Raw genomic sequence first — 16,025 nt, 5'->3', positions numbered from 1 at the left:
ATTCCTTAAAATAGGATGAAATTAGGTTCCGTCTCTGGAGTCTAATTGGGCTTCATTTTCACAAGGCTGTGTAGGCCTTCCAAACCTACCCTCAGCAAGAAGGAAGATTCATCAACATTTCTGATCTAGCAGGAAGAAAGAGAAAGAGAAATTCCATTTCATATGACTACAGACAGTATAAAATACTTGGTAATCTACCTGCCAAAACATACATTGGAACTATATAAACACAATTGCAAGAAGATGAAAAGAATGAAGGAAGGAAAATAGAGGGGTGAGCTAAGAATCAGATCTACTACTTCTTACAAGTAGCTTCTGCAGAGAGGGAGAAGAATAAAAGGCAGGACAGAAGAGCATTCTCTCTTATGAAGAAATGCTATGTAAAAATTCTTTGTAATCTTTCATTTTTTCAACAAGACTTGGACCAAGTCAGCTTCCTTATTAACTAGAATCTCTGTAGCCTTCTCCTCAATTTCACTCAGTCAATTTGGGACCTGGGAAAGATCTTAGCTTAAAAAGGCCAAAATCTCCACCCACTGCATCCAAGGCCATCTCTAGTCATCCTGACCTATATCTTGCCACTGAACCCAGATGACTCTGGAGGAGAGAGAGAGGCTGGTGACCTTACACAGCCCTCCCTCACTTAAATACAATTCACTTGCAAGTCATGGCATCATCTCTCTGAGGTCATATCCTCTTTGAGAATGAAGAAAACAATCTGAGAGGAGGAAGCAAAGGTATATTGTCTGCTTTTGAAGAACCAGATCTGAGGACGTTATTGAAAGTACTGGCTCACTTGTGAATTCAGGAAGTCTAACCCTTATCAATAGCAGAAAGTCATCCCCAATCTAGTTACAGGACTGATTATTGCTCACCACTGACCTTTTCCTGTATCTATTATTTTGTCTGGAGTAGAGGGGAGGAAGAATATATTTGTATGGCCTCCATCCTCTCTGCTGAATATCTAGAAGGCAATCAAAATGTCAATCAAAAATTATGATGGGGCCAAAGATTGCTAAGTAGACTCCCAAAATACTACCTTTGAACCTAGTTGTTGTTAGCCTACAAGACCAGGAGACTGTGTTTCAGAAAGCAGTACCCTTTGCCAAGGATGGATACAGCTGCCAACCAGTGGGCATATGATACGTGTGTCTCCCGGGTGTGGAGAGCTTCATGAGTCAGGCATTTGGCTTTCATCGACACTCCCAGACACTCAGAGAAAAACGTTGTCAGCAACAGGGTCAGAGATTGTGACTAGTCAATAGAATAGTGAGTCATTCAGAGACAAACATCTAGTTAAGCAATTGCTAAAGTAGTGGATGTAGACTAAGTTGGCTTGGAATCACTGGGCTTGTCACATGGAAACTTAACCAGGAAGAAACTGAGAAAAATTAAATGGACCTTACATTGGTGTTTTGTTTTGTTTTGTTTTGTTTTTTAAAGAACTACATGCTAGTAGAAGAGAACTGGGTGGGGGATAATCTCCAGGGAAATTCTACCAATTCCAACTATTTAGAAATTTAGAAATTTCCAGGCTGAGCAGCTAAAGAAGATATCTAGTACTCTAATTAGAGGGATGGGATAGCTTGTTGGAATTCCTTCCTCTCTGTTAATGCTTGATTTAGACCGTAGCATTACTACACAGCTGATGTTTTTCTCCTCCCTTTCTATCTGCCTTGTGCTAGATTGATATTACGAGTGTTTGTGTTTGTTTCCATGCTTCTACTGTTGTTTTTTCTTGAGTCTATATAATTTTTAAAAAATAATAGATGTTGAATATTTCAAGAATGTTTATTTAGATAGTGTGATATCATGGGAATCAGAGATCCTGTAGTCAAACTTTGGCTCTTCAAATCTGTGTGAACTAGAATAGGTCGTCTCACTTTTGGGGGTTTCAGCTTCCTCATCTTTAAAACCCAGGAATTGAACCAGGAGATCTCTAAGACACTTTTCAGCTGTAACTTCTACTATTAACCACATCAGATGCTTTCTCAATAGGATGTGCTGCAGAGCAGGGCTTTTTAAACTTTTTCCATTCACGATCCCTTTTTGCCTGAAAACTTTATATGACCCTGAGGATATTAGATATATAAAATAAGCATATAAATAAAACATTTCTGAAAATCATAATTTTGTGATCCCCACATTTAGTTACTAGACCTATGTGGAGTCACAAACCACAGTGCAAAAAGCTGCTCTTTAGAGTATATGACAATAAAATTCCTCTTTGGATGAATGTAATAGTTGTAGCATATATTCATAGAAATCATAGGACATGAGGTTTATAACTTTAGACCTAGTACAGCACTTTGCACATCTCATATATTTTTCATACACCATGCCTTTTGTAAGAACAGCTAGGTGGCTCAATGACTAGAACTCAATGGACCTGGAGTAAGGAAGACAAGTTCAAATTTGACCTCAGACACTTACTAGCTGTGTGACTTTAGGCATGTCACTAAACTCTGCCTCAGTTTCCACATCTGTAAAATGAGTTGAAGAAGGAAATGGCAGACACTGCAATATTTATGCCAAGAAAACCCCAAATGTCGGACATGACTGGAACAACCCAACAACAACAACATGCTTTGTAAAGTTTAAAGAGCCATTTAAATTTGAGTTCTTATTATATTGCAAGAAAATCCTTTGTGTCCATGTCCCAACTACTATTGTGAATTATAAAGTTCATGAGGGCAGGGATTGTACCTATTCATTTTTGAGCATTTAAAGCTGGACTTGGAATCAGGAAACTCTGATAGGAAGAGTTGGCATGAATTTAAACTTGTAAGCATAGGGAAATCCACTTGTAGAGAAATGTATGTCTCAGTAATTCACAGCATCTCACAACTCTGAAGAGTACGACCTCCTTTCTACAGAGAAAACTTGTAAAGTTTGTTTCTGGGTGAGGCATCAGTGACAGATGAGTCAAATCCCATCACTTGCTATGTGTTGGGCAAGCAACTTTCCTAAGCCTCCATTTCCTCACTGGTACAATGAAGATATTTATACTTTTGTTATTTACCTAACAGGATGGTTGTAGAATCAAAGCATACCATAGGATCACATATGTACACCTTGAAAGGACCTCAGACATCTACTCCAATATCCTCATTTTTACAGATGAGGAAACTAGGATCCTAAGAGACAAAGTGATATTTCAAGTCACAGACATAGTCAATAGCATAAATGGAATTTGAATTTAGTTCCCATGACTCCGAGGTCAGCAAAAACTTCCAGTTCTTTCCTCTAAAATGAAAGATGATTTTCGAGGTTCCTTTTTGCTCTAAATCTATGTGTAAATGTCTTTCTCCCTCTCTCCCTATTCCACTTAACACTGGTACTGGCAGCAGTTGGGTAACACTGGTACTGGCAGTGGCTGACTGCTACCCAAGGTTCTAAGGTTGACCCTGTAAGTGGATATCCTCCTAAGAATATGGCTTACAGGACTTCACCAGTGTCCTTCCTTTTAGCAAATATTCAGGACATTTGGGTAGCTTTTTACAAAAGGCATTTACTCAAATGGTATAGTGAAAACAATAATGGAGTAAAAAAATTCTCCCATCCCTCTAACTCCACCTCCAGAGCTGGTGGCTACTATCCCCCAAATATATTCATATTCCAAAAGGAAAAGTAGACATAGACCTAAAGCACTTATATGAGGAACATAGATAGCCAAGACAACTCATAATTCTGGAAGAGTAAGGTCTTTTTTTTATCTCTGTCTTTGTAAAGTTTACTGTGTGCAGGATACTGGGAAAGATGAATCACTGCTATTGAACTGGGCGTACTCTTTGCCAAGCATGATATCTCTGTTGGTTGAGTCATTCTGCTACTGGGTTGTGCTGAGTAAGTTATTTGATTTGATCAACTGCTGGATCTGGGAAGAGGAAAGCCTCTACCTCTGGATAGCTGCTGCCATATTGGTCTGGGCAGGTTCTGTATTTGGGCTGATGGACTAGGTTGGACCGGTTGCTCAGATGTTGGGCTATTGCTGCCTGGGCTGGGCCTGGTGGAGTGCTCAACCACTTGGTTCTTCATGGGGTGTGCCAAAATGATTAGTCCTTTTCTAAGGTATAAAAAAGCTTTATTTTATATTCAAAATGGCTTCTTCTCCTTTATATAAAGTCAATATTTCTGTCTTTTACAAAACTCTTCCATTATTTTTACCTTAAATCCAATTAGATACACCTCTTAAACATTTAAAATGCTTTGCTAAGATGTTATATAAATATTAGTTTTATTATATATTCTTCAGCCCTTAGTACATGCCTTGAGCATAGTTGTTACTCAATAAGTGCTTTGAACTGAAAATTTACATCTCATGTTTGATGATATTTCATTAAAATAGTCAAGTTTTATCATTACTATATAATCATTCTATATTTAGTGTTCTTCTGAGTTATACTTGAATTTTCTGCAACTCCAGGTATTTTTCTCTAGCCCTATATCTCCAAAAGAGGGTCATAGGTAAAAAGGTCAGAGCCCATGCTCTTAGGATAATAAAAGAAGAAAATGTGACAAGACATGGTTGCAACAGAGTAGGCATGGGGCAAGTTGACCCTGGATCTTTCCATTAGTTCCTGAATTATGTTAGTTGCATGGACATTTTTACCAATGGTTAAAAATTTAAAATTTCTTAAATGAATTTATCCACTCTACTGATCCCTCTCCCTCTAGGAATGATTGTTAGGGAAATTGTTGAGGGGTACTATTCCCAAGATGTTTTGTTTGCTACTGAGATGTTCTCTGCTTCAGAGCAGGGAATGTTTTTAACCAGGAGTTGGGTTTTGACACCTGGGAATCAGGGGACAATATGTCCCTGAGAACACTCTTTGGAGCATTCCCCTCACTCAGAGGGTTTCTGCGCCAGAAGTCATGGGACTCTGCCAGGAGGCAATCATCCCAACATTGCTGCTGTTGTCACTTGTGCTGGTACAGGGCCAAAGGAAGAAAGGTTTCTTACTCTAACAAGCTATGGGTTCAGCTATATATTATTTAGTCTTTCAACCCCCTTTTTTTCTAGACTCCCATTTGAATTTAAAGCTACAGTGCTTCAGAAAAACCACACTTCCATCAGTGTGGGAAATCCCTCCAGTGACCTATATTACAATCCCTTCATCTTTCTTATTAGTTGGTTGTATACATTAAAATGTAAGGTGTTTGAAGACAGAGATTATTTTTGCTTTTTCTTTTTACCTACAAAAGGAAATACATGAGTGGGGGGAAAAGAAAGATCAGATGGTCACAGAGGAATTAGAGAATCAATGGGCAACTCACCTATTGTATTGATATTTTCATCATGTCAAAAGAACAGGAGAAAGACCTCAAGCTTATTAGATAGATTTTTTATTATTAGTTTATGGGACAACATGAAGAAACTTGAACAGAATAAGTATGGAAGGGTAATGATCTATATCAATCAGTCAATAAATAAAACATTTATTAAACATTTACTAAGTTCTGGGCACCATGTAGATGCTGAAAATATGAAGAAAAAGGAAAAAATAGTCTGCTCTCAAGAAGCTTACTTTCTTGTCTGGAAACCCATATTGTTGAGGCTGGGGATATACTGAAGTTTTCAATGTTATGCACATAATAGGTGTTTAACATTTGCTGGGTGAATTGACTCCAGATATCACTTATCCTATTTGATTTTATCAAATAGGATAATTCTTCTTCTTCTTTTTTTTTTTTAATAGTTTTTATTTACCAGATATATGCATGGGTAATTTTACAACATTGACAATTGTCAAACTTTTGTTCTAATTTTTCCCCTCCTCCTCCCCCCCATGGCAGGTTGACCAATACATGTTAAATATGTTAAAGTATAAGTTAAATATAATATATGTATACATGTCCAAACAGTTGTTTTGTTGTACAAAAAGAATCAGACTTTGAAATAGTGTACAATTAGCCTGTGAAGGAAATCCAAAATGCAGGCGGACAAAAATAGAGGGATTGGGAATTCTATGTAGTGGTTCATAGTCATTTCCCAGAGTTCTTTTGCTGGATGAAGCTTGTTCAGTTCATTACTGCTCTATTGGAGCTGATTTGGTTCATCTCATTGTTGAAAATGGCCACATCCATCAGAATTGATCATCACATAGTATTGTTGTTGTTGAAGTCAAATAGGATAATTCTATTAGATTTTAGTTATAATTCTATTTGATCTTAGTTATAATCGAGGCTCCCCTGTAGAGGCTTCTAACCCAAGGAAGATTTGGTTTGATCTAGCTTTGAACTCCTTTAGAAATTACAGAGTGTGATCCAGGCTCCTGATGTGTGGCAGGAACTTGTCTAGTTGATGTCACAAAGAATCCATCTATGATATTTAGACTGTTCCACAAAGACTTGAAAGCCAAATTCCTTGTTCTTTTTAGTGGTCTCCATAGATTCATGCCTTTCTGAAGTTTTACTGTCAGTATTAACTCCCTGATCATGAGACAGAACCCCCTTAGCTGATTTCCAGAGGTTTCTCCCTTGGATTTTAAGCCTTTTACTTTCCTGAATGTGTCGGTGCTTCTAGAAACCCTAAATTCTCTTTTTGACTATTCTGCCTTTTGGATGAAGGGCGACTCCATCTTTTGCCCTGAGCCTTATGAGCCTAGTGTCTGGGCACAGTGCCACCTAGAGGCCACATAACTCAATGACAGCTGCTACAATTTGATTTTTTAGTCTGGTTTCTCGTCTGCCTTCTTTGTACCTCACTAGACTGAATTTTTCTCTTCCTGGCTTTTCTATTGAATTTTTTATTAATTTCCTATTTAGAGTTCTGAGCTGCAGACCATTTACAGAAGACCCAATGAATCTTGATTCCTTTCTAGGACTCAGATACTAATTCTATTCACTTACCTTTCCCCTCCCTCCATTTAATTCAAATGGCATTTATTAAGAGCCTATAAAATGCTAGGCATGTTGCTAGATACTGGAGATACAATAGCTAAATAAAAATAACTCCTGCTTTCAAGGACATCACATTATAAATATGAAATATATTTAAAATCTGTGCATTTATATAAATATATACCTATTGCATATTTATTTATATATTACTACTCTTTATATATGTGCATATTCTTTTATCATTAGTATTTTAATCATCCAGGGACATCTCCAGTTGTCTTGGTCTCTATCTGCCCACTGGATCCAGATGGCTCCGGGAGGAGAAAGTGAGGCAGGTTACCTTACCCAGCCTTCTCTCATTCAAATTCAAGTCACTTTCATATCACGGCATCACCTCCCTGATATCGTGGTCCTCTTCTAGCATGAAGGACAAATCACAACAACATATAACAGTTTTTTCCTTCCTTCTCCCATTCCTCACTCTAATTCTAGGTCAGTGATCTTTTGTACAATCTAGATTCATAACCTCAAAGATTATAAATAAGGAAGCATATATTTAAGCAATATAAAATAACAGGTTATTTTTTCCCTGACTAAAAAATTTAAAGATACCTTACTATAAATTAATCACTAAATATAGCTTGATCTGTATTCAGACTTACAGAATTGTAGATTCCAAAACAGTTATTCAGAAGATGAGCTTTAGGAATTTGCTCAGTGTATTTATTTACTTATATTTTTAAAACACCTATGAAATCAAGTGAGCTTATCAAACATTCCAGAAGCAGTAAGACAAACTCTATGAATTTTCTATTTCTAGTCATTTTTTGGTACCTAAATGTATATCAGTAGGGAAAAAAGTCCCTCAGCTATGCTGTTTGAATAATTATAAGTCAGCTGCTATTAACTTTGTATAGAACAGCCTTGTGACACTGGCAAATATTTTAGGCAAGCATGTATCTATTTTATTTCCTCTTCCCCTTGGTACATCCAAAAGTAGAAAGAGTTGTACCTGGAGGTTAATGGATCTTCCTCACTACAAGTCTCCATGAGAAAACCAGATGATTCTATGTTGGGTGAGATTATGGGTAACATGCATAAATCAGACCACATGGCCTCAGGGCTCCCATCTGTCTCTGTGACTATCTCCTTCCTTAGAATAGAAACTCCTTACTAGGAGGAATTGCTTTATTTTTTGTATTTACATCCCTAGCTTCTAGTAGATTACTTGGGACACAACAGACACTTATTATTTGCTTGTTTGAATGACTGATTGTGATTTTGGTCACTAGAGGATTGCAGAACTAAGTCATTGCTTCAATTGCATCTATCAGGGAGTTTTGTATAATTTTAACATGTGTAATCTTGTTCGAAGAGAGCCTTTTAGGCTCTGTATTGCAGAGCCTCCTATATTTTTGGGGGATAGGAATGGAGAAGCAGTAAGCATAGTGGGATCACCTCTAAATTTCCTTTTTCTTGATTTGTGTACTTTATTCTTCTGTGGAATGAGTATGAACCAAACACCAAGATTTCAGATCCTTACTCAGCAACTAAGGTACAAGCATGTTAACTAAGTCTGAAAACCACAGGTTAGCCCCATTCTTCTTTTACAGGGGAAATAGAACAAGAGTCAGAGAGGTAATATAATTGAGTGAGAGGGTCACATCATGGAGGAGAGATAACTTGATAAGAAATAATGTTGAGAAGAGACAGGGAAGATAGTATCAGGGATTAACTTTGAGTGAGTAAAGTGGCAAAAAACAGTGGGAGAAGGAAGGTGAGTTCAGACAAGAGAAGAAGGATAAGCAGTTTTAAGAATGGACCATATGACCTAGAGCAGTGGTCCTCAAACTTTTTAACTAGGGGCCATTTACTGTCCCTCAGACTGTGGGAGGGCCGGACTAAAGTAAAAACAAAACCTCACACTCTGTCTCCACCCTTCAGCCCATTTGCCATAACCCAGAGGGCCGCATAAACATCCTCAGCGGGCCGCATCTGGCCCATGGGGCCTAGTTTGAGAACCCCTGACCTAGAACATCTCTTCTAGCTAAAAAGCTAAGATCCCGAACCATGATATACAACATGAAAATCAATCAACAAATATTTTATGAAGTGTTTTGTACTTGTCAGGCATGGCTCTAGGTGATGAGTGTGCAAAAGCAAAAATAAAATGGTGTCTTCATTAATAAAATGATAGCTATTATTTTATTGGTGAAGACGATAAACACATATGCAGGATAAATACAAAGTCAGTTTTTGAGGGGGAACAAGGGCACGAAATTTAAATGGAAATAGGAACCATGCCATGTAGAAAGTGGCATTTGAACAGAGTGTTGAAGAATCAAGGGGTTAATGAGAACAAAATGCTTTGGACCTAGAGGAAAACCAATGCCAAAGTATGAGTGAAGGAAATAGTGTTTTGCAGCAGAGAGACTATTGGGGTAGATCTTAGAATGTGGGAAGGGAAAAAAGAAAGAAATATTTTCTTCCTGGGTCAAAATTCTCAATCATAGACAGTGTTTGCCATATCTTCTTTTATAAATGGGACAGCATATCCAAATGTTATGACACTTTTAGATTTTAGAAATATTATACATTTCCACACTACAAATCACTACATTTCCCCCTTCATTGTGAGATTTTTCTTTCATTGAGTCATTCCTATATTATGGTTAATTATAGAATGATGGAAAATTCTTAAAACTTATTCTAATTATACTTTTCTTTGGGAAGGCTCATTTTACCTGAAGTTTCTTAAAGTCATGACAATACTAGAAATTAGGAAATATTATGTGATGATTTTAAAAAGATCTTTACATATACTTCTAGTAAATCCTACTAATGTTTTTAGATAGTAAAATGCTAATTTCACATGAGCAGTCACTCTTACAGCTTTGAAAAACTATGATTTTCTGGACTTTGGTTAAGTGTAGATGAATGAAATATGAATGTATGTGTAGATGAATGATGGAGCCAGAAGCATACTAGATTTATATAGTTATAGTTGTAATGACTGAATGATATTTCTTTATGCCCATAATAGTGACTCCTTCATAGGAAATGAGGTTGAAAAAGATAAAACTGAGATCACCACAACCGATTGTATTGAAAGGATAAATAATAACTTGTTTAAGTCTTCCATGGTATTTCTAGGTCCTTCTTGGATATACATTATTTTTTTTAATAATACGTTTTTATTTTTAAAATAATAAAGTTTTTTTTCAAAGATTGTTTTCAACATTCATCCTTGTGTTCCAAATTTTTCTCCCTCCCTCCTCCTCTTTTCCTTTTCTTAACAGTCAGTGATCCAATATAAGTTAAATGTGTAATTCTTCTAAACATATTTCCACATTTATCATGCTGCACAAGAAAAATCAAATAAAAATAAGAAAAAAGCAAACAAGCCAACAATAACAAAAAAGGTGAAAATACTGTGTTGTTGTTGTATATTCTTTATCAGATTATTGGGAATATTTTGCTAATTAAAAAATCCTGTCCATTTCAGAATGAAGATCTGTCACATAATCTAGAGAGTCAGAATGTAAAGGATCTTAGAGGCCATTGACTCCTACCCCATCATTTTTCAGATGGGGAAACTGAGGTGGTTAAATGACTTGCCCAGACTTAGAGAAAGGATTTAGTTAAAATCCTGATACTTAATCTCCCTAAGTCTCTATTTTCTCATCTGTGAAATGAGTTGTTAAGACATGATAATTTCTAATGTCTAAATATATCAATTTTCTCCACTCCTCTGCTTTAGAACTTCAAAGTCTGACTGAGGGCAGTTTGTCAATCAGAGCTGCCTGTCCAATCATGATTATACAGAATTAAACATGCTTTTTTATATTGTGAACTACTAGAATCTATTCTCTACCTCTTTGCATAGCAATAGCATAGAAATGTTATTAGACACTCAAATTTTAAAAAGAAAAATAAATTTTTCTTGGCAGGTATTCCATTGCTGAGAGAAGATGACCATTCGGCCCCTGTGATATCTAGCTCACCAATAAAAAACGTTGGAGAGTATGGGGACTTCTCAAGGGAGCAGGAGGAGAAAATCAAAGAGGAACCTTTGACCATCTCAGAATTGGTCTACAACCCAAGTGCCAGCCTGCTTCCCACCCCAGTTGATGAGGATGAGATCGACATGCTCTTTGACTGTTCTTCGAGGCTTGAGTTGGAAAGAGAAGACACTGATTCATTTGAGGATCTAGAAGCGGATGAAAATGCCTTTTTGATGGCTGAGGAAGAGGAACTCAAGGAGGCCCGGAGAGCCCTGACATGGAGCTATGACATTTTGACAGGCAACATCCAGGTGAACCCCTTCGTCAAGAGTTTCTCCAGGCTTCTTGTCGTAGGTTTGGGACTGTTACTGTTTGTGTTCCCTCTCCTTCTCGTCCTTTTGGAGTCAGGCATCGATCTGTCCTTCCTTTGTGAAATTCGTCAGACACCAGAGTTTGAGCAGTTCCACTATGAATATTATTGTCCTCTCAAGGAATGGGTGGCGAGAAAAATAAACTTTATCCTCTACTTGTTGGGTTGCTCATAAAGTTACCATATTTTGTGACTAAGGGCTATATTCAATACTAGTGATTTTTCTTTCTTTTTTTTTTCCTTTCCTTTTTTTTTTTTTTTTTTTTTTTTTTTTCCAGAACTGCCTGGCTTTTAGAAAGATCATGGGGCCATCAGCAGGTAGCTCTTTTCATCCATATATAACAGACTGTTCAATTCCTTAAGTTAGCTTTTCATAATTCAATATACTTAAGTAAGTTAAAGTCAACTAAAACATTATTTTAGTTATAGGCCAGAATGGTGGTCCTATTTAAGTAACCAAAAAGATGTTTATTTTTATTGCATTGTAAGCTTACTGCTTACTTACTATACCATAGAACATTATGTAGAGCTAACTTGCTTTTTTTAAGTTTGTAGCATTATAAGCTGTAAGGCTTAGGACCGGAATTTTAGTAAAATCGGAGGGAAATATTTTTGAATATACTCCTTAGTGCAACAATCTCTTCTAACCAATGCCTATACAAGCAAAGTTTATGCTGGGTTTTTGTTGTTTTTTTTAAAAATATTTTTATGTGTTCAAAATATTTTGGTAAATTTTTAGCAAAAGAAGTCTTCTGAAGTTATTTAAGTGTACAGATTGTAAGATTAATGCACAAACGGTACATGGGGAATTTTTTTAATGTTTTGGCAGTGATTTGTTTTTACAAAAATATTTTTGGCTGGACAATTCTGTAATTTGTTATACCTGCATATGAGATAGCAAACTGTTAGAAGAATGATATGGGAAGTTTAGGAAACAGAAAATAGAATGGGGAATATATCTAACTTAAAAAGTAACAATGCCACCTATGAAATATGACAAAAGTTGCTCAGTAATCTGTTTCTGAATATCTTCTATCTAAAGTTTCGGGAGACATTATCATTGACAAGATGACCAATAACCTTCACCTGTGTCCTGTTATCTTCTATCTCAACTGATGCAGCAGAAAGTCACTGGAAGAGAGTGAAAGTGATTCCTAAGAGGGCACTGGCTCTCCAAGCTAATTGTACATTGTGTACATAATAAGAGAGAAAGGGAAGAAGGATTAAAATGTAGCTCCCCAAAAGCATTTCTAGATAGGACATGGTAGGTGAGTGGTGATAGCTTAACTTTAAGAAAGTCATGGGAAATGTAGATTATATGATGATTTAAAGGAATGAAGCATGGACTCAGAGTTGATAGAAGTTTGTATTATAAATACATTTTCAAAAAAAAACAAAAGGGAGGAAATTTAAGGTAAGTATATTGAAGGTCCCTCATTCTAGTCATGATGATTCTGTGAAACTAACTCCAGGGAATCATTAGAATGGGGGGAGGTACATGGTATATGTGTGTGTGTGTGTGTGTGTGTGTGTGTGTGTGTGTGTGTGTGAGAGAGAGAGAGAGAGACACACACACACACACATACACACACAAACACACACAAAAGAGGGACAAAGGAGGGAGAGAGATATTTTTCCATATATGAAATTGGTTACTCTATAAGATTAGAGATGCAGCTTGCAGTACCATTTATACAACTCTAATCCTAAATCTGACTTTCAAGTCTAGCTGTGGGCAGACAAAGTCACATGGAGGATATGGAAGAATTGTGATGCATATAATATCATCCTTTATTTTTAATGCAGGATCTTTTACAAGGAAATGTTCCCATGGCCTCATGGAACTATTTTCCTATATAAAGGAGAAAAAAATTGGTTTAGTATCGTTCTTATTAGCGTTTAAACCATGGGTGTGAGGTTTGTTGCCTTACCAGAGAGAATATGTCCCTATTGCAAGGACTATAGTCCTTATAAAGTAAATGACATAAAATAATTGCATTTGCTTTGTAAAAGACTTCCTTCTCCTAAATCCCCATTTTTCATTTTGGAGCTTTTTCTATAATGTGAGCCTCATTAAAAAGAGTTTGGTTAACTTATGGGCTCTCTGAAACTCTGTTGACCCTTTACATTTACCATGAGCACATTTTTCAAAATTGCTCTGTAATTTTTTATCTGGGCATATAGCTAAAGATGCCTGGTTTTTGGTGCTAAAGAGTCCAACTAGAAGGCTCTGGATGCCTCATTTAGACATCTGATTTTGCAAATTGGATTTGAAAGGTAGCTCATGGAGCCTTTCTCTACTTGGGTCTGAAATAATTTAAATAAATTGAATTAAATTAGCTATGTTAGAATTTATAACCTTAAATTTCAAGGCTACTGTTCATATTGTTTCAGTAATTTATTATGCCTTCTAGTAATATATAAAAATCCAATAATATGATGTACCTTAATTCACTGGTCCTCCAATCTTTCTCCATTTGCTGTCTTTGAGAGTTTTGCAAGTAACAAACTTGGAAAGTAATATTTCATTAATTTATTTTATTTCTTCCTACTTTTCATATTGATTCATATTATAAAGCTAAATAGTTAGTCTCTGAAATGACTGTACTCTAGTGAAATCTACTATTTTTTCTTCCCTACCACACTATTATTTAATATCTTACATCCTATTCCTCAGAATATTGATCAATGTTAGAAAGATGTGTTTTAAATAGTAACAAATGCAGATTTAAAAAAAAATCCAGCTAAACATCTCCTTATTCTTGGGTAGAATCCCATAGTAAACAGATATATTTGTGAATAGACAGATTGGGTGAGATATTAAGAATCCAATGACTTTATATAATGACAAAAAGCTAAGACTGGGATTCTTGAATGTAAAACTTGAGTGATGCATTATAGCGCTTTGGAGATAATGTTAGGTTTATTGGGGAAATTTTTGTCATCTATTGGCTGATCAAATAGAGACAAGATTATTTCTGGAAATGAATAGTACAAGATATTGTTGGAAATGAAATGGAAATGTGTGAGTATATGTATAGACCATGTTTTCTATATGTGTGTATGTTTATATATATGTCTTTATATGTGTATTTGTACACACAGTAATGATACATATTTCATATACACACTGGTTCTCATTTTACCTTGCATGGGCATTTCTGATATTGTTTGCTTTTCTGTGTAGAAGTTGTAGTGAGTTAAACTCATTATTTAATTTGTTAGTGATAATAATTGTGTAAACATCTGTGGATATATATGTACACACAAGTGAGATATATACATATACACACACAAACAGTTGGCTTCAGTGCTAATGAAAGTTGGATCATAAAGAATTTGTAGGTTAAGTGTTGTGTATTTCTGTCTGTGATTTGAACTATCTTGTAAAATGTTATGTATTTGGAATATATTTTGTGGTTTGTCTGATATTTATAAACACAGCTCTGGGAAGAATAAACTATGGATTGTTGATTACTTCACTGAATTACTAAAGAACTTGGGGGAGGGAAGTACCTGTGATTTGAGCCTTATCTTTGTACAGAGAATTTCACATTTCTGTCTCAACATGGAGATTGTTTTGTATGTCAATATGGTGGCAGGATTCCCTAATAAAACTACTCTGGGAAGAAACAAACAAATCAAAAGGCCTCGATGTTGTGATATTGTAAGTTAAGGATGTGGGATAAGATGTTTTCTCTCAGTAACTCCTTATACTTTCTTCTCACGAGAGAGGAAAAAAATCTATAAGTGAATTTTTTGAATTTGGGCATTTTTGAATATGTTACAAGGAAGATGTTTGAAAATATACCCTTTGGGATCATCTGCCAAATAATATATTCTTCTGGCACTCAATACCTTTAATGCTATACTCTACACCAAGCCTTCTTAAGCTTTTTCCACTTGTGATCCCTTTTTGCCCAATAAATTTTTATATGACCCTGGGTATATAGGTATATATAAAATATGCATACAAATCAAATATTTACTGATAATAAATAATTTCAAGATCCCCACATTCAATTATAAGACTCTATATAGAGTCATGACCCACAGTTTAAGAATCTGAGCTCTCTTCCACTTTCCCCCTCCCCAATGCAACCCTGAAGATATACTGCCTAAATTTCTCTCCAGCCACTCATTTTTAAAGTTTTTTTTTTTTTATTCTTCTAATTATTTCAACTTCCACATCAAAAGTCTCTAGTTGATTTAAAGAATGTGCCTCTAATTCAGGGATTCTTAATCTGGAGTCAGCGAACTTTCTAAAAATATTTTGATAATTATCCCAATTATTAATTTTGTGCACAACCCGAAGGTCCATAAGCTTCAACAAATTGCCAGTAGAAACAATGACACACAAAAGATTAAACACCCCTTCTCTAGTCAATGATCCTATGTCTTTTGATATCTTGTGACTTCCAATAATTCTCATTCATGGGGTAGTTTAGGTAGTATGATGGATAAACACTATAATCAGGAGGACTTGAGTTCATTCCAGACACTTGACTCTTAACTAGCTGTGTGACCTTGGGCTTTAATCCCAATTGCCTTGCAAAAACAAAGCAAAATAAAATAATTTCTATTCATGATTATATTTATGCATATTTTCCTTGGTATATTTAAATTGATTAGGGTGTCAGTATTACATGTAATATACTTTATCTAAGAAATGAGTTCTTGAATGGTTAAATGAAATATAGTCCTGGTTGTTAAGATGCTTATAATTTAGGAGAAAAATTAAAATGTGCACAAGTTACCAATACTATTTGTTCTAAGGGCCACAAGAGAGAGTTGAACAAAATATTCCT

General features: G+C 35.7%; 1 protein-coding gene across 4 annotated transcripts in view; it reads left to right on the top strand.

Moving 5' to 3' along the window:
- Positions 1 to 14,694, top strand: part of FRMD3 (FERM domain containing 3) — a 306,895-nt gene extending 292,201 nt beyond the window's left edge. For all 4 annotated transcript variants that reach the window (XM_074280139.1, XM_074280138.1, XM_074280141.1 and 1 more), the window contains one exon: positions 10,794 to 14,694. In XM_074280139.1, coding sequence (XP_074136240.1) covers positions 10,794 to 11,392 — 599 coding nt within the window. In that variant the 3' untranslated portion in view covers positions 11,393 to 14,694. The remainder of the gene's footprint in view (positions 1 to 10,793) is intronic.
- Positions 14,695 to 16,025: the final 1,331 nt, after the last annotated feature.

Source organism: Sminthopsis crassicaudata, chromosome 1 (genome assembly GCF_048593235.1).
Source record: "Sminthopsis crassicaudata isolate SCR6 chromosome 1, ASM4859323v1, whole genome shotgun sequence".
In the NCBI taxonomy this organism is placed as follows: domain Eukaryota; kingdom Metazoa; phylum Chordata; class Mammalia; order Dasyuromorphia; family Dasyuridae; genus Sminthopsis; species Sminthopsis crassicaudata.
The sequence above is the reverse complement of the archived record's forward strand: the minus strand, read 5'-3'. Positions and strand labels throughout refer to the sequence as shown.